The following is a 22851-nucleotide window of genomic DNA, read 5'->3' on the forward strand; positions in this document are numbered from 1 at the left end:
TAACAAGGAATACTTATAAGGGCTGAAAACATCATCTCTAGCATATTGATAATGAAATTATGTATGGATGAGTGTATATGGAATTCCATAATAGCATAGCCAAATTTTGGTGAATCCTAAACCATAATATGCTGCCTAAATATAAATGATGACATTTGAAGAAAAAGTTGAACTGAACATTTGCAACGCTGTCTTGCACTTTTGAAAATAAAAATGTGAAATATTGCCATAAATCACTCAAACAGGAAAAAAAATTAAACTAAATTGTTTAGTTAAACCTAAAGTAGGCAAAACTAAAAAGTGGGTGTTTCCAGCCCTGCACTAAAATGTATTATGTTTAGCCTACCCCTTAATGGTAAATATAAAAAACAAAACAGAAGAGAAAAGATAGTAGGGTTCTTTTTTTAAGGGCAAGAAGGTTTTATAGGATTATAAGAGCACAAAGGATTATAAGAGCAAAATACAAGTAAAGTACAAAATACAAGTAAATACAGCATAACAATAATGGAATTTGCACAGTGGTCCTGGCCTCATTTTTCTTTGTGAGATCAATGGGACCTAGTACTAAATAGATAATTCTGTATGCAAAATCTTGGTCCCAAAAGTAAAGAAAAGTACAATGGAGGAAATCGGAGTGTACAAAGCAAGTAAACTGGGTATTGAGTCCCGACGCGTTACGCTGGTTAGGCTTCCTCAGGGAATGGTGAGAACCAGTAAGTAAACTGATATGGAAGAACATACATAAAATCTAATGTAGGCATATGAGAAATTTAATGTATAGACAAGCCCAACTGTAATTCTAGAATTTCAAACCACAAAATGGTAAATATAGTTTTCCACTCAAGCAACGTTTTTTGTATATTGAGTTGGTTTATACACATTGCAAGAATAACATTTAATTGCTGGAATATAGATGGGCTGCAAGATCCCCCACTCTCCTGACATCCCCAGCTTGTAATTACCTCTGCAAAGGCCCAGAATAAATAGAACTATACCCTGCACTCTCAACCTTTTACATGTGCAGTTCAGCTTTTTGACAGTTCTGCGCAGCAATCAAGCAGGTAGAAACACAGCTGAAAGGACATCGCCTGTCCCCTTCTGGAATATTGACCTGCCTGATCGAAAATGTTTAAAACTGGAAGTTTACTTAGACAAACAAATAAACTACTGAATGTATATGTTAAACTTCTCTCTGCTTTGGGATCTATTATTCCTAAAGCATTCCAAACATCATTTTGATTAGCACTCAGGCAAACCTTCACATCAATTACATTTTCATGTGGTAATGGATTGAAAAAGAGAAAGTGGCCCATCTAAAGGCACAAAAATGCACTGTTACTGTGCAACCCTCTGAATATGTAGGATGGTCCACTTGAGGAACTCTATTCATAATAAGGTAACCCGAACTGTATTATATAGAATATATGCTACAAAGAGGACACTCAACCATACACATAAATGGCTGCACAGGTTAAAGCAAATTAACACACCAGTATTATTATGGCTCTACAGTCCCGGGCAGACATGTGGGGTAAAATCCTTCATCTGAGGAAATTCCTGGCAAGCAAAAGGTGTAAAATCCACCAATAAATATAAAAATATTCTTGTGTATAAACAGAGACCTCTAACCTCAAAAATCCATTAGAAAAAAGAATCTGTTTCTACTAAGCTCATACTAGTATGCGACACAGTGTCCTCACAAAAGTTTGTAACAAACACTTGCAATCAGAGACAAGAAGAGAAAGAGAGTTTGTTACATACTTTACATGAGGACATGTGCCCAAAAATGATGCACCAAACGTGATTTAAAGCATGTGACCCATCATAACCAAATCAAATCTACTACATAAAAGGGGTGGGGAAAGATATATAAACTGAGCCCAAGTAATCCCATCCCCCACTTTTCTTTGTTTTTAAATGTTTTAAAAATAATACACCAAGGACGTATTTATTCACAGTAAATTTTAATGGAACTGGAGGGCAAAGCATTTTCCCATATTTTTAAGTAAAATTAGGTACCTTGGTTCATATTTGGATCAGTTTACATCAAACTATATACAGTTTATGTTCATAAAAGGGTGCACAAGAAATATGTAATAATCCCTGATAAAAAAAAAAATAAATAAAAACACAACTTTTAACATTTATTAAGCACCAGCACAATTTTATACTGCTCTGAAAATTTACAGCAAGAGCATAAATGTTTAAAAAAATTTAGGCTGTTTGGGAACATTTCTCCTAGTCATTTTAGTAGGCAAGAATGTAAAGATGTTTAATTGAGTGGTTAGTGTAACAAAAGCTCAGTTGGCACATTTACATATAGCAAACCATGCCATTTTTCTTAAAAAGAAACAATTATCCTATAGGGCCACACAGAGATCCATGTACTACGAAAGACAATAAACAGTATTCAGGCAGGATCTCATTGAAAGTCACTCACCATGAGCTCACATATTACTCCCTGACTTTCTGAAGCAACTGTCACGGTGTCTTTTGTATTTTTCAGACACGTGGAGCCCGCTGTATCTTGTATACTTGCTAAATGGCATAGCATAGCACCTTTCTGGAAAAAGTAACACTATATTAGGTTTATTGGCAATATACCAAAACTTGCCTCCCTCTTTTGACTCTAATTGGCAGATTGACCTTTTCTAGCAGTTTTCTGTCTAACTTAGAGGTATGTTCTTTATTAGCAATAAAAAGAAAAAAAAAAAAATTCACAGTCGTTTCTATAACTCTCTCTCTCACTCGCTGTTTCTCTAAAGCCTGTGCTTTTGGATTTTTTACTTTTGAGGACTTTGTCTTAAATAAAACATGAGGGAAGGTGTGTGATCATTTGAGGATCTAAGAATCAAAAAGGCCTGCCGATGCGGTTAGGGAACCAAGTGTTTTAACCAAATATTAAAAATATTTCTTGAAAATTCTAGCTTGTATGAGATAAATAATAATGAATAGGGTGTAAATACAAGATTTTATTATATTTTTATGTTTTTATACAAACGTTTTTCAAAAAAGTATTTTTTTTTAAAGTCTATTTATTAAGAAAACAAATTACATCACTTTTTTAGAAAGTCACCTTCCGTTGCAAATCATTTCTACAAGCGTTGTGCCAACTATTTAATGCCATCAGCAAAAATATTTTTGGTTGAGTATATAACTACTGATGCAGCTCTGCTTTCACTTCATCATCACAAGTTTCCTTGACTGGTGAAAAAAGGTGGAAATCAGGTGGAGCTAAATCCAGACTATAAGCTGAACATTCTAAACACAAAAAGTGTATGAACGCTGTTTCTCTTTAGTGCAATTTATACATTTTGCAGCCATCTTATTCTTATACCACACTTTACGTTGTGAGCCCCTTTGAGGGACAGCTAGTGACATGACTATGGACTTTGTACAGCGCGGCGGATTATGTTATGTGTAATATAATAAACTGCAAGGTCAGCCGGTTTGCCAGACAAACTGGTCAAATGACACTCTCAGATATGACCAATTACTACTGCTCTTGCGCTCACAGTTTTCAACATAATTATCAAAGTGTGAGAACTTTTTGAAGACCCCTGTATCTTTGATACTTCAATAACAAAAATGAAAAAGAGTCGGAACCGGTCAAAAATATCTTGATGTTTGTTTTTACAATGGGTAAATATCTCACAAGTAACCAAGAAAACAAATTAGCAGGATTGTTGATACCATAAATGAATACCAACTTCTAGATTATGTTCTGCTTTTAAAGACATCCTTGTCATATTTCACTATCTAGAGCTATTGCCTGGTAATCATTTATATGTGAAATGGCTCCTTACTTCTTTCACACACCAAAACGAAGGTTCATTTTTGTTTTCACACTAATTTGATAAAGATATCTGAACTCTTTAACCAGTTACAACTTTATCCAAATAGCACACTAATTTATTTTGCATAAAGAAACCATTAAGTAGTCATACACTTTCAGTCATGGCAACGTCACATTCTGCTGTTTCTACAGTTATATTCTTTACTATTTAATAGATTGTATGTCTTTTTCCCATTCTGTGGAAGGATGATAATAATGTTAGGTCCTATTACCTAAAAAATTTCTAGTCAGAAGCAACTTCATTGGTTAGGAAAGCAGTTTATTATCCCATACATGGCTGAAAAAACAAACACTCATTTAGTAGTTTTACTGACCTGCACCCACTTCCTTCTCCTCCTCATCAATGCTATTCTTAATGCTATCATATTCTTCATCAATTGTTTGATTTCCCCGAATTTGAGACAAAACTCTTCGAGCCTTTTGTGTCTGGCCTTTTTGAATAAGCCAACGTGGACTTTCTGGTAGAAACAAAAAACCAAGAAACTGGAAAACAGCTGGAACAGCAGACAACCCAAGCATGTACCTGTAACAAAAAAAAAAAAACAAAAAAAAAAAACAAATAGAATGGATAAATATAATAGCAGTGCAATATATATTCATACCAGTTGGAAAACAGTATATGTTCAGCATATTTAACATTTTAATGTTTTACTGTTAAAAATAACACAATCACTGAGCGAGAGTACTTTTTTCTAAGCCAATTCGAAGAAATAAGACACTTGGAAAAAATACATAGATTTAAAAAAAAAAAAAAATTACAATGTCCAAAAAAAAAAAAAAAAAAAGATGCAACTAATAAATATCAGTCACTAATGAACCCCAGTTACATGACAGAGTCTGTGATGGATCTATATTTACTGTGACGCCTACATTTACTATATGCAAAATTGTTCAGGCTGTTTCAGGCAGTGTGAAACCGCTACAAACTTTTGTGTTGAATTGAGCGCTAGACTCCAGGACAGAATTATATTTTCTATTAATGCCATTCTTGTGTTGTTTTGGCTTTATACTTGGAGTCATTCCCTTGCCTTCTCCCATTTTTCATTATTTTGCTGTAATAATTTTATCTTCTACCAGTCCCTAGTTCTGGCTTAACAGTCCCTAGAAGTGGGGGCTGAATTAGTTTTAATTTTTTTGTTATGAAATCCCATGAGCTGAACTAGAACAGAGAACTTTGTTATCTTTCTCCTGTAAACTACAACTTGTCCCATCCAACAAATAATGTTACTTGTCCGGTGTGAGTAACAAACAGCTTTGTGTACAAAGTGCCCCATTCACAATGGGAGTCAGTTTAGTGTCGATATACATTAGTGGTATATAGTTAGGTGACCCTTAACAATTATTAATGTACTGCTCTTATTACTATTATATTTGTAGTTGGGATATGTACCCCTTTACAGTGAAAAGCTTATTGTGTATTAAAAATGTATGTGTCACAATTGCAAAGATAAATGTAGCAACCTGACCACCTAAAATTTCACATGGCTCAAGAACCCAATTCCTTAGGCTTATGTAACCACTCCTACAGGAGTTTAATCAGAGTCTATTTCAATCACTCGCACATCCTGACGCCAAGTCTGAACGCCAATGAATTCCAAATCCGTCCATCCTGTAAAACATACAAAGCATTATCTCACTGCAAGCCAGGAGTGGGAATGGGGGATGGCCGTGGGCAGGACTAGTATGTGCTGCTACAACAATTGTACTAAATGCCCAATTACAGCTTAAACAGTTAAAAGAAGTTATTATGGCTTAAAAAAATGCCAGGTAGCTGTAAAACCATGCTGGCTTGGATCTGAAAATTCTAAAAGTACAGGGAGTCAAATTGTTATCAATTTGAATCACAAAATACCAAACACAGTAATGCATAGTAGAAATAACTACACATAACATTAAGTACTACATAATTAGGGATGCGGATAGCATGAGAAAGGGGGAGTAAAACTGTCAAACCATGGGAGAAAGGTCACTTGTGTATATCACGGAAAAACTGATCAGTGTAAAACAGATGGGCAACACATGCGTAAAACAGATATGTTTAATAAAAATGTATAAACAATGTGTGCATGTCTTTAAATCTTCCATTTTGGTATGGGGTAACCCTGGGCTTTTTTTACAATGTCAGATTTTGGCATCGACAAGATTAAAGCATTACCAGACAGGGTAGCCAGTGGGATCGAGCAGAGAATGGTCCAGGCAGCAGGCAAAAGGTTTCAGAAAGAACACCGTAAGTAACATCTCTAAAAACATTTATTCCACAGAAGTCTTTGGTTACTTTCTTAGTGTGTTATGCACACATAATGAGTATACTAACTTTTCAGATCCTAACTTGACAAAATATTGCTTCTGGTGGAGGGAATATTGATTCTAGTGGGTGACTCAAATCTCGTGCTAGACTGTGTTATGGCGAAGTCAGTGCACACCAATTACAAACACACAACTAAAAGGAGCTAAAAATTTGCTAACCACCTTAATTGCAATTTGGTGGATGTGCAGAAAGGACTGATACACTACTCAATAGCTCATTGTCAATAAGCCCATATAGACCACATCTTTGTTCAGTGATTAATTGTCCTTGGGAGCAGCTTTCATACTTTCTACTGTGGTCAGATCATGACCCCCTTTTGATCCAACTGAAAGGGTTGGAAGAGCGCCTTTTACAAAGCCATCTTAAAATTTAGAGACAATCATCAGCATCCTAGCACCACGTTTGGCTAAACTTTATAATTACAAACCCTGCTCCTACAAGCCAGGGGGATACTGGAAACACTGATATCACAGGAATGGAAGGCGGTTGCACATTGGTCAGGCTGATTCAGATGAAGAATTTGAGGTTGAAGAGACAAACAAAATTGTGAAACTAATAGTGACAATTAGGCATACATGAAAACTGAGGGAAATATTTGGTGGAAATACAAAATTTTTTGGACAGACTTGAGAACAGCACAGATACCAACTGCAGAACTTATATACTGCAGAGGAGCTAACTGAGCTAGAACAGAAATACAGACATAAATCAGGAGAAGGAATTTTGAATTGGTTTTTGGGAATTTGATCAGAGTGATGCTGACAAACACCGAAGCAATAGCATTTAGAAGAGTGTCCTCCGATAAAGGTCTGGTAAAAAAGCAGAGTGTCCAATGCGTTTTACTTTATTCTTTTCCCTGCAGATGCTGGACTATTACAATAGATTACCTTAGGAATCCTAAATGGTGTTACTCAATTCTCTGCCTTAAAGTTAACAGGTCAAAAACACACTTCCTATATGTCCCCAAACAAAGGTTGTTTCAGGTGCCAACCTCCCAATTTTACCATCACTAATAAAATTCTATGTTATAATCCTTTTTTTACTATGCTCAAAAGAATATATTATAATATGGAAACCTATATCTTACTCTCTAATTGGCAAAGTAAATCTTTTAATGAAGGAGACTTAGCCCAAACCACAGCAGCTAGAACATTACACAGTAAACTATTATTTTAAGCGGACTGTAACAGCTGATGTAATGGGTGGTGTCAGGGATTTACTGCAGTGTGAACACTCTGGGAGAACTGCACAATTGAAAGTTGAAAACTGAGAAGCAGTTGACATGCTGATTGGTGTCACAGATCAGAGTCAAAGCCAAGTAGGTTAAATGGACAGTTCATGTGCAATTAAACCCACAAACATCTTGATACTGAACAAATTTTGCATGGAAGAACTGTCACAAATTTTACCTAAAAACACCAACATGAAGACAAGACTGTCAAAAGGGATAGTACAAGCTTCTGGTCTATCACCTTTATTTATAGGAACCATTTGAATATAGATCTAGTCTTTGCCTGTTCAACCAGCAATTGTCAATAATTCCCATGTTGTATAAAAACATTACACACTTTAAACACCATATTAAACCAAATGTGGTACAATTAAGTTTCAGGATTGTTTTTAATTTAAAATAAAATAAGTAAATCATACAAAGATGTGCCACATTATTCACATTTGTAACACCTTTTGAAGGTTTAGAGGGCTGTGGGCACTATTAGTTCAGTGAGAACAGACTTGCTGTAAAGTAAAGGTATGTGGATAATCATGCTCCAAAGAAGCAAGGAACATACAAATAACTTATTTTAAAAGCCATATGGAATTTAGGTGCATCAAGGGAACATTTTTAGGTTGGCATTGGGTTATCGACCATGCCCGTACTGGGGGAAAGTCCGCAAGGGGAAATCTAAATGTAAGAAGGTTCTTTGTATGATAACCAAGAAGATTTTCCCTAACTTTTACAGAGAGATTTTCTCATAATAGTGAATTGTAGGAAAATTTCTCCAATGTGAAACAGATTAAAAAAGGTGGAAAAAAATGCCAAGCATTTCCTAATTTACATAAAGCAAACAATGCCTTAACGTATTGCTCAAAATAGTTAATGGCAAAAAACAAATCTATCACAAACTTCAATACTTACCTTTTGGACTACTATTTTTTCATCAAATCTTATTGGTCTTTAAATATCCACAGTCTGTTGAAATGTTCAATGATAGGCAGTATATTTTGGTGTCTAAGTACTCTTTCTTGTTCTTTCATAAAGCTCAGCCCTGCAGCGGATTATCTCCACTGGCTCATGTAGAGACCACATGAAGAGATAAAAGAAATTGGTATTCAAGTATGGTATGATAAATGTTATTATAGATATTCCTCATTTTAAAAGTACTAAAATTTCAGAAGTGTCAAATTTTTTTTATTTTTAAAAGTCATGATATACATTTTTTATTAGATTTAGGAATTAAAAAAAAGGACTATTAAAAGTTGCCATTCTTTTAAAATGCGCATATGTATTCATGTGTTCTCATAATGCTAAATATGCCAAAAGAGATAATGAGAATAGACTCTTTTTGTGAGATGTAAATTCTGTGGTGAAAAGCAGCACATCTTTAAGACAAGGTAACCTTCTGTATATTTTATATTCAAAAGTACTTAGCCCTCTAATGCAATTTCAAAACAAGATTTCAAAGTAAAATGTTTTACAAGCAACAGCACTCTCATTATTTAGACTTAGAATATAAGCCAAGAAAAGAATGAGTCACTATGAAATCTATTCATGAAGAGGTGGTTATCCATATTCATATCTCATTTAAATAAAAAGGATGTTTCACCATATGACACAGAGGTGTATTTAAATGTCACAGAATGCATACGGTTTTTCACAACAATATACAGGTCTATTAGACACATAATTTGTACAACTGACCGTTTCAGTTATAATTAATTTTCTACCACTGCAGAACAAAATCATTACTAGAGATCAGTGAAGCTTCTATAACCTGTTTTTCTGGCAGTTTACTCCAAATTCCAAATTTGCCAGTTTTGGTATAATGTCTTTTTTTTGTCTGTCTTAAAAAATGAATCTCCTCCAACAAAAAAATACAAGGACCGCACACCAGTCGCAATCTCCGATTTACCCATAGCAAGAGAACGACATGAAGGTCCAAGCAAAGAATACCAGATTATATGCCCAGAGTAAGCTCTTACACAACTTCAAAGGAAATACAGGAAGTGAATTTAAAACAACTGTAGCTAAAACTGTTAACTAAAGAGGAGGGTAACTAATTACCCTTCTTGATGACTGCCAAACTTTACTTAAAATAAACAAAAATGGTCGCTTTAGGTTAGAATTCAATGCTTCTTAAAGAATTGTAGAGATATAAAGCTTTAATCATGTTTTTTAGAACACAAAAATGTCATTAAAGGGGAAATAAGGGGGGGGGGGGGGGCGACGGGAAAATTATCTGCCTGTATACAATTATTTCATTTATTGCACAAAGGACATCACCTGTCCATATTTTTGCAGTTTAAGTACACTCGCCTTTCCTCACTTCATTGTGGGCTCCAGCATCATCTAGGTTCAGTAACTTTGGTCATCTTGATTGTGCAGGCAAGAATGATTCCACTCCTATGCATGTGAGCTGGAGCTGAATTATTCCCAACAACCCGGTGGTCCTGTGATGGATTTAGATGTCTCCGATTGCTCCGAGATTACACTCTTATCTCTGATCCTAGGATCGGTGTACTCGGCTAAGGGGCTGCGCTGCTACAATATAAGGAGGAGTTGACTCAACTGCATGGTAATATGTCAGGTTTTGTTGCGACTTGGGAGTATTTGGATACTACTTTTGGGGTCACCTTCATTTAAAACCTTTGATTTGTAGTTATCTTTATTTGACAGCCATGGCCAAATTTAGGTCACTCCACGTGTAGACACTTTTTCTTTTCCTTCTGTTTTGCTCCTCCTTTTTCCTTTTCTTGTTTTTTTTTATACTTCTCAAATTGCATTCTATTAATACTATGACTGTTAGACTAATTTGCCCTTTACTCAGGGTTGTTACTTTGGTAATTAGTGCCAAAACCCAATTAATTGTTCTTATTTCCACTATTGTTCTGAGTAGATATATATTTTTGGGGGTCTTATGCTGTGTATTGGGGGATAAATTTGTTATTTTCCTGTTTTGGTTTTGATTTCTCATTTTATGTTTCTATTATGTTTCTATTGAATCCAAAAATATCCTTAAACAAAATATTAGGTAATACCTACTCATTTTTGGCCTAGTTAAGTCCCTAAAGTTTTTTGTTTACAAATACTTGTTAGTGTCCATTTATTCATTTCACTTGATTAGATTTGCTACCAGAAACATTTAACAACTTCTCGCCAAAAAAGGAACAGAAGTATAAATAGACCTGGCAACATCAAGTAACTATTTTTGGAAGCCATTTGTACTAGAACTCCAGTTACACATCACATATCTTTCTTTGTATTGTATAATAAAATCCAAAAATCAATGGTCTAAGTCTACAATAGCACATGCATTTATAGACTGTTAATTTTCACCTAACTCAATGTTTTATTCAAGAGACAACCAAACCTTATGCTTAAAAAAGTCATGTCAAAAAGTTTTATGGCTTGCAAACTTATGCGTGATTTAACATTAGTCATATTCGAATTTCTGTGTGTGTGTTTTAAAGCAACAAATTCTATGCTAGTATAAAAAAAGATATATCACCGACACAGGCCTAACTATTTGTGTTTAAGATTACTTTGGTACAGCTTTTTTTTTTTTAGTAATTAAAAAATGACCATGCCACTAGCCTATGAAATATTTATCTGCTGAGCAGAAAACCTAATTTTACAAGAAAGGTTTGTAACACTGAAAAAGCAACCCCTCTAGTAAATATCTACATAAAAAAAAAAAAAAAGAAGAAAAGCAAATATATCATACAGTCACAAGTTCTCCTTAAATTCAATATTAGAGAGAATTATTAACCTTTTGAGAAATGCATTACGAACCTCCATCCATCTCTTGCAAGGTAGCTAAAAGCACCATCCACAACAGCTGCAAAGAACTGTCCACCCGTAATGAAGAGAGTATTAATTGTCACTAGTCTTCCTCTCAAATGTGGTGGAGCTGCTTCTGCTATATACACCGGGACAGTCATAGATGCAATACCTAGAACAACAAAAAAAAAAAATACTTAAAAATTAGAAGAAGGCAAGCTAAGTCCCAAGCATGAGTGGTCAACTTTTAAATAGACGTTAAGTAAAAGCATAAAAACCAAAAATCTACTTTAGAATGTTTCACATTATGTCTCAAGTTGTTAAACCTGTAACCCGAGGTTCTCTAGGAACTTTTCAACAGGCACACAAAAATAATTAAGTAAATAAAACTTGTAGTTGGGGATGACGCCAAACCTACTGGAAAACAGATTTTGTTTTTTCTATACTTTAGGACCAAGTTTTATTCGCCAATTACTATTTTCAACAAAACTTATGTTACCCCCATTACTTTCTTTCAAACATTATGCACCTGGCAGTCTTTCAAATCTTAAAGAAGTTTTGTTGAAAATAGTAATTGGCGAATAAAACTTGGTGCTAAAGTAAAGAAAAAACAAAATCTGTTTTCCGAAGAGCGTTAATCTATAACGGTTCCCTGCAGAACCATTTACGTTAAAACATATTCTGATGTTGATGAATGTAGATTAACACTCTTTGTAAATGTAAATATGTGTGGGAGAGCTAAACGCCAGGAAAAATCAAAATGCCATCTTAAAATGGACTTTGAATATATTTACCTACCTTAGTAAATTCCCATGCTAACCTGCTTAGAGACAGTAGGAGTTATTTTTTCATACAAAATTTACTGTATATATGATATTGGGAAAATGTGTAATTGTACATAATGTCATTTTCTTGGAGATAGCAAGTAATGTTTTAAAGTCATATTGGGTTTATTTGTCCGTCTGTGTTTTATTGGTAAGGTTTTGGCTGGGCATTTGACTTGTCTTAGGGTCTCCGACAAATTCAACATGAACACTCGTCATTCAGGCTGGATAGAATAAAGCTAAACATCTCTGATGTTCGATTAATTTTGGCACACAGCCATATAACTGACAGGTTATTGACAAGTATTACACTGTCCTGGCACTTAGGATGGCAGACTGTGATGGCCGTAATACTTTGTGATTTCAATATATTATAGTTATACATATGGTAATTAATTGTACATAAAATGGCTATATATATATATTATGCTATGTAATACTATATTATACTTTACTATACTAAAGTATGAAGCGGCACATACATTTACCAAAGTTTCAAGAATTTACACATTAAAGTTTTTCTGTAATATGTAAACTCCTAAACAAGCCTGACTAAACTTATTAATTAAAAAAAAAAAAAACTCAACATACTAAACCAAAAGGTGGCTTTTGTGTTCTCTTTTTTCCGTAGCTCTCATTCATAAAAGTAACCTGTCATTTGTGCACCCCTTCTCTTCTTGGCCGATCACCAGTTATTGACAGAATACAAGGTGTTCTGTGATTGGCCAAGTAGAAACTTTGCATCACTGAATGGGAGCCAAGGCTTTTACGGTCACAACGCTGGAGGGTGCACTAGCCAGCACTTTTCAGTAGCCACCACACGGTCATCAGATATCCACTTAGGCTGGGTTTTGTGTAGAGAGCTGTGAGTACAGGAAGCCTTTCCAGCACTTTTGGCAGTGGAGGGAAGATTTATTCTTTGTATTTTTTCCACTCCTCATCTTCTGGAAGCAGAAGAGACAGGATACCAGCGCTTATTGTAAGCTTGCTTTTACAAAGAAATATCATCATGCTTATCATTTGCTGCCCAGAGCCCCGATGTAACAAAATGATGGTTTACTGTTTAAGGCTTAGTTGATATGCAGTTTAACTGCTAAAACTTCTTAAAAAAACTATTCAGTTTTTGTCCTTTTTCTCATGTGGTAGGGGGCCGCAATGTTTTTTGGATGCTATACGCCAGGGGTGTCAAACTCAAAATACACAGAGGGACGAAATTAAAAACTTAGACCAAGTCGTGGGCGAAACTTTAAATTTATTGAAAAAATTGAGGAAGTTCTTCTCATTAGATATAAACATGTTCATATAGTGGTTTTGCCTAACATTCAATCTGGAACAAGCCTTTGATAGAGAAAGAGGCGTAAGATTTTTTTTTCATTTTATTTGGGAAAAAACCTTATACCTTTTACTCTATTTGTAGCCTTCTGAGTTAAATTTCAATGGTAACCTGTTTGCACAGGCTAACAATAACAACAACAATTTTCTTCTATGAAAAACTGCATATTACTGCATGCTCTTCTCATGTGTTCTTGTTTATTCTTATAGAGATTAATTGTTTTACTTTGCCAGAGAATGCAATGTGAAACCAAATCAGTTGCTGCATTCATTTTGATTTCACATTGCATTCCCTGGCACAGTAAAACAAATTGCAATAGCTCTATGATAATTCCTGATATCAACGCTGATATTTCCGGATTATTGAGGTTACCTGTCAGTATAAACTCCGTGGGGTCTATGCATAGGCTGCTGTTCAATAGACACGAGTGATTCAGATACTACAATTTCCGGCATCACTTGCATCTATAAAATGCAGGGCCATGTATAAGGCAGAGTTTAACACCCCTGTTATATGCAATGTGACTGCAAAGAAAGTTTTTAAGTGTTTGCAATAGTTTTTCCTATGTAGTTTCAACAAGGTAAAAAAAAAGGTCTCACCTGAGACTTGATGTAAGTGCAAATGAATTAGTGAAGAACTTGAAAGTATTTTTTATAAATTTTGTATTGAAGGCACTATATTTGACACAGTATGAAATCTATGATTTATTTATTTATTTTTTTTAATTCGAACCCTCTACACAGTCCGAGATCAGGTGGCCTAAGAAGAACCCGGAAGAAGATAGCAGCGCTGGCTGTCCAGTCCACTACCGGAGTCCACTGATAGAGGGAATGACAGCTTTACATCTATAAAAAGGAAAGTGTCTTTTTTTTTTTTTAATTCAATCTTTAGATTAGCAATTTAAGAATAGTAAAAAGGTAAAATATAGAAAATTTACAGTAGGCATACAAAAAAATTGGATAAAATACACAGACCACACAAAACCACGTACTTATCATTGATACCTTGTAAGCAGGGCTGTGGAGTCGGTAGATTCCTCAGTTACTGGTACCCCTGACTCTGAATTTCCGACTCCAACTCCTCTGTATTTACAGGGTTTCTCATTTTATCTTCACACTTATTGCAATCAAACTTTACAAAAAAATGTAGACCCCCTAATTATTCATAAATCAATAAATTATAAATTAAATCTAACACAATCTAACAATATTTTTACCATAAAAGTTTTTCTCAAGAAACATTAATAAAAATATATGATAATTGATGATTTGTCAATTATGTTTTTACTTTATATAACTTTAAAATTAAATATTTTTATTTCAGGGATTTATACTAAGATAACAATATTATTCATCTTTCTATCTTCAAAGTAATTAGCTTTTTATTTAGTATTGCACTTACCCTTATGGCCAGAGAATTAAGTAATGCAGAACGTCAAAGAGTGGTAGACAGTTATCTGATCGGAAGTGATGCCTTCCAGATAGCAATGGTTTTGGGTTGTAATCTTACAATTATAACCAAAATTATTAAGATCTATCAATCTTCCGGTAGAGTTAGTGAGTTACGCAAAATAATGTCTGAAGATTGCGGAATAAGCCTTTAGGGAAATGAAGTATCAAATATGGAATTAATGTATCTATTTCAACAATAGATAGATGCATTGATAAATTCCAATGGTTAATAAAAATAATTTATTTAATTCCTGCAAGGCGCAATGATTCCCACTTTCTTCAAGAAAAGCTGGCTATGCTAAATCCTTGATCTTATTGCTAAGGAAGATGGAAAAAACATCTAGGTTTTTTCATCTCATTTCATCTTTCATCTTCATCAAAGTAGGTTTTAACATCTCAATGAGAACCAAAGGGGATGATCTATTGGGCAAAGGGCGGTGCATGTTGTGGCTGGAGCGCGTTCCAGAAATTATTCAATTTGTTGTGTGAGGAATAAAAAATTGGACCCTCCAAAGTGCTACATTTTTTTTGCATAGAAATGTATTTTACGTTGTAGGCTATATTTCTGGGATATAACTCACCAAAATATGTCCAATATTTAATAAATTTAATAATAAAATTTAAATAAAAAAACACAACAAAATCCCCGAGATCGTCTCTGCATTGCGCGGCTGAAGATCAAAGAAGACGGACATGTCCCCGGGACCTGCAGGACGACAAGCAAGGTAAGTGGGGTTTTTTTTTAGGTTAAAGCTACCCTGAGTGTGACTCGGGATTACCGCTATTTTCAGGTTAAATCCACCCAGAGTCACACTCGGGAATACCGCTAGGGGGGTTGAAAGCACGAACATTTAATTAAAAAGCATTCCTAAATTTTTTTGATGAGGTTTTGAGTATTTTTAGTGAAAAGACTCTGCCATCCTAATTATGTATGTCCCATTTCATAAAACTAGCCAGGTAAAGAGCTTGGTTGCACCAAGTGGCACCAGCTCTTATTTTTACCACCATACTATACTTTCCATTTCTTAATCCTAACATGTTCTCTAAATGGAAAGCAAAAATAAAAAGCGAGCAGGATTGCTCAATTATACAAAATTGTTTAGCTTTTTGCCTAAATACCTAAGAGGAGAAAGCATTAATGATTATTAAACCATTTAATTAATTATTACATATTTTTACTTAATGTTTCTTGAGAAAAACTTTTATGGCAAAAAATATTATTATATTTAATTTTCTAATAAATATATTGATTTATGAATAAATAGGGGGTCTAAATTGTTTTGTGAAGTTTGGTTGCAAAAGTGTGACATTTGAATGTAAAATATTTTTTTGACAAGGGTGAAATTTTTTTTTTGTGACGTTTGGTTGCAAAAGAGCGACGTTTGAATGCAAAAGTGTGAAGATAAAATGAGAAACCCTGTAATATTCTAATGTACGTTGATTGAAGGAAGGCAACATACACGCCATTTAACCACAGAACTACTGTCTGGGAAGCTGAAGCTTTACTGTATTTGCCAATTTAAACAAAAGAAATAAAAATGAAACCAATAAGGTTTTATTTATTGTTTTTATCAAGTGGCTATAAGGTAGTAGGATAGCATGCATAAAAATCAGGAACAGTAACCAGTTTAAAAACATGAACCACATGCTTTGGTAGTTTTAAAACAAAGCTTAACTACATGAACAAAATCAAAAGCTGGAAATTGTAAAACAGTTTATATATTAAACTTGGAATATAGTTGTAGAGTAGAATAGCTGGTAAATGCAATCCAAAACTAACTCAAAGTAAAAACAGAACTGCTTCTGCCAGATCCTCTTTCATAGAAGCTCCTAAATCTGACTTGATTAAATTTAAAGCTGAAATAATCTTTCAACACTGACTTTGGGTGGCATTGCTGTTACGGTTCTAGCCACATCACTAATAATCTCGGGATAAATAAGGATGGCTTCTTCTGCAGTCAGTTTCAGTGAAGGATCATACTTTTCTACTCCTTTTAATTATTTAAGAAACTCCTGCTGGAATCTCTTTATTTGGACATTTTCTGGTCGTTTATCTTTCATGCATATGGGACATTGCTTTACTGTTGAAAGTTCCATTTTGTCCAAGTAGGAATCAAAGTCTAATTCTTCATTTGAAGAGGATCATCCTGAGTTACCAGTGCTTATAGCTTCATCCAGTGGTGGTGTTTCAGGTCGTAATCCCTCCATGTCAACTGCTACATCATAGAAATCCTTTTTTGCAGTATCAGTCTGGTCATTGATCAACAAAATTTGGCTCATTGGATCAATATAAATAGCAGCTAACAAGATTTGATTATCCAGTAAGATTCTCTCTTTTCTTTATTGAAGATACAATGCCATCAGCTATTAACCCTCCACTTTTGTTCAGGCAATATACCAAGCTCTTCCATTTCAAGAAGAATTCACCAGGTGTTAAATCTTCAGATTGCAGACTCTTGGTGACAGTAAAGGGGTTAGAAAATAGATTTTTCAGCGCTTTTACTTGTGTCCACCGGCTTTCAGTTAATAAAACATTTTTATTGTCCACTTGTTCAAGAAAGTCTTTTAGTTCAAACAAATGCTTTGCCATCAAATAAGTGCTTCCCCAGCGTGTTTGATCAAAAATGGCTCCTTTTCCTGCACGTCTTTTCAAAATGGCATCTGTTTTAGGGGCCCTGGCTGCAACAGTTACTTGCCTCAAATTGCCAATTAGAGTAGCACATGACAACAGCACAACGCATATGTTGAATAGTAAGTAGTACGCTTAGATGCTTCTTCAACAATGTTAACCAAAATGTCACTATTCTCTTCGCTTTCACTTTATCAAATACTTGCAGAACTGTCTTCCTCTAATATCTGCCTGTCACTTTCATCTACATTTATTTTCTCAATTGTGCTCAACATATTGGAAGCATTATCTGTCACAACACATATAATTTGTTCCTTTTTAATTTCAAAATCTTCTAGAACATCCTCTACTATCTTCTAAAGATAGTCACTGGTGTGGTGTGCCTGGGTGTCCTTTATTCCCAAGATGCACAATATTGTTTTATCATTTTCATCAACAAATCTATTATTAATAGCAAAATAATTGACTCCGTGACGTGTGCATGCATCCATTTTTATTAAGACAAAATGTCCCATCAGACCTTTTCGTAGTTCTTTCTTTTTACATTTGGCCTCTTCAATTGTAAGTTTCCTTATACTTTCTCTTTCCAGAGAAACACCAAATTTTTTAGCCATTTCTCCATTTAGTCCGAAAAAGGCTGGCTGTGAAAAGGATAGTGGTACACTGTTCTTTACTACTATTTCAATATTGTGGTTTTTGAATTTTTCTGGTGTCATTGTTATGGTAACTTTTTTCAGATATAAAGAATCTTCTTATTTGTGTTTGGTCTCCAGTAGAATTCTGAACATTTTTATCCCAGAAGTAGATGGAATATTTTAATTGATATCTTTCTCATTGGCAACTTCTAAAACTTTAGGATGAAAACGCTGCAAGTGTCTTTTCAAATCTGATGCTCTTGTAGGTGCATTTTTGTTAGACTCACTGCTAAATTTTGCATCACATTGTTTTTCATCATCATCTTCAAGTGTAAATTGGCACTTGTAATGTTTCCTATCACTTGATAATGTAAAGTGCTCATAAACAGCAGACTTTATCGTGTTTGTTGACAGACTTTTTGCCATTGTGAATGGGGTGGCGTTTTTACTAAAATATAAATTTAAAATATGTTATAACTAACTACCATATTGTTTGATTCAAATACAGACATACACAGTCCTGCACTATTGCAAACATACATACAACATGGCACTATATACACAAATAAGCGCTAGGCCTGCACTAAACTGAGGACATAATTTGTCCTATACAGAAAAACATGCACAAACATATATACTATACACACACCCACACACACAACACAGAGCCCTACATTTTACTCAGAAACATTCACACAATATGCACTATACACAAACATTCATACATTCCTGCACCATACATACACATAGCGCTGCAGTTTTATCCAGAAACTTGCACACAGCCTTCCATCATAGTACACACAAGCAGCCATGCAGTTTTAAAATAGACATGAACACTTACAGTTGAATCCAAAAGGCTGTTCCTCCAAGTTCTTCTAAGCTCTTTTAGCAGACAGAGGAAGTTGAGCAGACATCGCTGCCTTTTTTTTTTTTTTTGCTGATGTTCTGCTGAAGACAGAGCAGCGAGAGGCTCCAAGCCAAGGGGGCCACTTAACTTACGTCCTAGTATTAGGTGGTGTGCAAAATGATGTTAAAGTTCAGCCCTGGATGGAAGCATATATGGAGAGTGCAGACAGGACACCTGAACACACATCAGGCCATAGTACTCACCTACACTTGTTTACAATGAACTTGCTAAACACATTATATCCGAAATAAAACTAAAACAATTTTTGTAATGTACATAATCTAGATTACAATAATGTGAATTTCAGGTTGTATAATAGCTCAGGTGAACGTCACACTAGTAGAAATACAACTATGCACTGGGCTTTATTCTTACATTGGAGAAGTACTTATTTTGACTATTGTTTGTGAAATAGACTATTGTTTTTTTTTTTTTATTAGAATTTAAATTTATCAGGAGTTGGCACATTTTTATCGACTACGACTCCAGGTACCCAAAATTGTCTCCGACTCCACAGCCCTGCTTGTAAGGGGGAAAAAAACATAGCAACATCAGGAAAGGAGGAAAGGGCAAAGGAAGTCCCCGCCAGTGTGAACACTGCCAAGATAAGGAATATTCCTTCCACCGATTCCAGGTAAGTTAAAATGCATTAGGTGTGTCCTTGAGAATACAGGTAAGGTTATCATTACAAGTCTAGAGAAGGGGATATTAGCTGTTTCCTTGGACTTGGCAAGGGTGATTCTACCTGCCAGTATTTACATGGCTTTTTAGAGAATTTGGGCAAAGGTTTGTCAGTAACACTGAGTAGTGAACACTCAGGGTCAGGCATCAAATTAGTATGGAAAACTGCAAAGAGAAGATAGTTCCTCTGACCAGAAGTCTCATGCCACTGGACAAGACCACCAAAATGTGTTCTATACTGATTATATCACCACAACCCCTAAAACAGAAGTGTGGCATACCTGGAAAACATTGAGCTTCTGTTCTGTTTAGAACCATATACCACTGTAATAGTTTTATAGTTTCACCAATCCTACATTCAAAGAAATCTTTTCTCCATGTCAAACCGTTTCTTCAGCTCCCAGTATTTTCCTAAATCAGCTTCCCACAACCACATATAGGCGAGCCTGGAGAATTGGGACCACAGAGCCGAGTATAAAACGGACTCTGAGCCGAAGCATCACCAATGGATTTACAAGTGCTCTCTAAAGGAGTCACGGTATAGGTGGGTAAGCCTCTGACAATCTTGCAATCGACAAAGGAATAGTTTACAAAAAAAAATACCCTGACCTGGGTAGCACCTTTGTACACATTAGATGTTAACCTCCCTGGCGGTATTCCCGAGTGTGGCTCAGGGTGGATTTTCCATACCAAAAACAGTAACCCTGAGCCCCACTCGGGTGGAATTTACAGGGAGGTTAAAACTCCTACCTTGTTGCCACATTCCAGCGGCGTCCTCCAGCAGTGCCCACTACGTCCTCCAGCAATGTCTTGTGTCTTTTTTCCCTGCCGATGCCGACTGGGCATCTGTGCAAGATAGCGACACCCGGCTGGTATCTGCGTGCCCAGCATGTGAACGTTGGGGACGCGAGGTCAGAGGAAGCAGATGCCGGACATCTGTTTGGGAGTGCGTGGCTGAAGGGCAGGGCAGGAAATTTAACATAATGAAGTTTTTGAATGCACCACTTTTGCATTTAAAAATCCTCAATACTCATACCGCCAGGGGGGTTAATAGCTAAGAATGGATTTGCCAAAAAGAAGGTCCCAGACCCTAGGATTACAAAAAATTGATTTTTTTCAGTGAAGAAGCATATTTTTTTCCGTTCATGTGAATAATGCAAACCTAAAGATGTATTAAATGGAAATAATACACCAGTGCAGTATTTTGACCTACATTTGAGTATTTGTGCTGCAAAATCAGTTCACGGCTTACATAAGAAGAAAAAAATAAATTTACTATTGATTTATTAACATTTTCAAGGGTTAATCAAGAGTGAAAAGTTTTCCCAACACATGCCCTTGGATCAACAAGAAAAAAAAAAAAAAAAAAAAAAACACACACACACACACACACACACACACAAATTAGAACTGTTCAAAATCATCTGAAGGTATCAGAGCTGGTATTGTGACAAAATTCTAACTGACAAAACCACTAAAGATGCCAACAAATCAGTCAATGTTATATGTAACACAACCATCCTAATGGCAGTTCCTAAAATACACTGGCGCCCAGGAAAGTAGAACAAAAAAAAAAAAAAAGTCAATGTGTTTATTTTTAACTTGTTTTAAGTCAATGTCAAGCACACAATAAGGGGGGAGTTGTTTTTCTCACTTACTAAATGTTTTCTGCAAGTGCTACATAATTAGGTGGAAATACTTGCATGGATGAACCATTCAAAATCTGCTCAGAACCATTTTATTCTGGTTGTAAATAAGAGGACAGGTTAATATTTGAGAAACTGCATTAAAAATAAAAGATAAAACCACTTGTCAATTTTAGCTTAACATTTGTTTTTTTTAATATTTACACTTAAGTGGTCTTGAATATATTTTAGGTCAAGGATGCCCAACCTAGGGCCGGTGGGCCACATCCCGGCCTGTTGAGCTGCCAGATCTTGCCCTCTCCTGATCCCCTACCTATTGCCTTGCAGGGGATGGGACTCACATCTCCTGTGTTTCTCAATGAGATTGTACTACTAGGAAATGGAGCTTCCTGAGCATGCTTAGCGTGAGCCTCCTCAAAGTGATTGTGTACTATAGACCTGGCAATCAGCTGTGTCTGCTCCCCGGCCACCTTGTACTGTGAAATAATCCCATCCCTTGTGCAGCATGAGAGTTGTGTGAGTCCATGCTGCTGTCATTACCCCATGTATAAACATTCATATATTTTCATTATTCATATTCACTCCTTCAACAATTACACCGGGGAACGCATTTTTTTTTTTTAGTTAGATCTTACACTTTTTACTAATTTTTGGGTGGTGAATCCAGAAATGACCCCAGTTTTTTTTACTATCACATCCAGTTTGTACGATACAGGGTACCCTCCATTTTTGTCAAAAAACATACAAATTTTACATACAATGAAAAAAAATAATAAAATAGCTTTAATGTACTGTTTGTTTAAATTTCTTTTGTTCATACAAAGGATTTATTGTTACTCTGACATCTTTAATCAGGGAAGCGGTTAAGGTAAAAAGTAACGCTTATAGCTTTTCCTGGAGTGTTCAGTGAAAGGACAATCCCGTCGGATGCTCCTAAAATAGTCAGCCATCACATTCACATCCTATCCACCCTGAGACCTTCAAATCTTGGTGGAATGTATTTGAGGCAATACATTTGAATGAGCCACTGGGCGTATAGCCGATGGTAGACTAGGATACTCTATGTTAAATGTATTTTTCTTGTTATATCCCTAAGTTTTGACTATACAAAAGTAACAGTCACTGAAATAATCTCCTGGATCTCGCCAAACAATTGGTATACCAAACAGCATCTTATTACGTGTTGCCTTTGTCCACATCCATAAACCCTCGACACACTGCACACCTTAGGAGGGGACTTGATCTTGATCACCAAGTTTAACTTTGAAATATGCCAAATAGGCTTGCTCTACAAATGTGCTGATGTTCACCTTTTGACTGGGAATGATGAAAATGCCACAGATACAACAAAATGAATCAGTGTTGTTTAGGCACTTACGACGAGAAACAGCAGAGCCAGACATGATCTAAAAGGAAATACATAGGTAAAAAAATAATTTTTTGTTATTCAATACGTAGAGCAGCGCACAACCTCTGACAACACTGTCTTGTGTGTATATGAATAGCCTATACAAATCCACGCTCTAGTAATAGCATTAGAGATATAAATATATATATATATATATATATATATAAATAGAGA

The 22851-nt window shown here is 35.4% G+C and overlaps 1 protein-coding gene across 1 annotated transcript in view; it reads right to left on the bottom strand.

The window, feature by feature from the left end:
* Positions 1–22851, bottom strand: part of SLC2A13 (solute carrier family 2 member 13) — a 100099-nt gene that overhangs the window by 67747 nt on the left and 9501 nt on the right. Inside the window, exons 2-3 of the mRNA XM_072401632.1 lie at positions 11176–11335; positions 4171–4379 (exon numbers count right to left, since the gene is read on the bottom strand). Of these exons, the coding sequence (XP_072257733.1) occupies positions 4171–4379; positions 11176–11335 (369 nt within the window). The remainder of the gene's footprint in view (positions 1–4170; positions 4380–11175; positions 11336–22851) is intronic.

Source organism: Pyxicephalus adspersus, chromosome 2 (genome assembly GCF_032062135.1).
Source record: "Pyxicephalus adspersus chromosome 2, UCB_Pads_2.0, whole genome shotgun sequence".
NCBI classification, from domain to species: domain Eukaryota; kingdom Metazoa; phylum Chordata; class Amphibia; order Anura; family Pyxicephalidae; genus Pyxicephalus; species Pyxicephalus adspersus.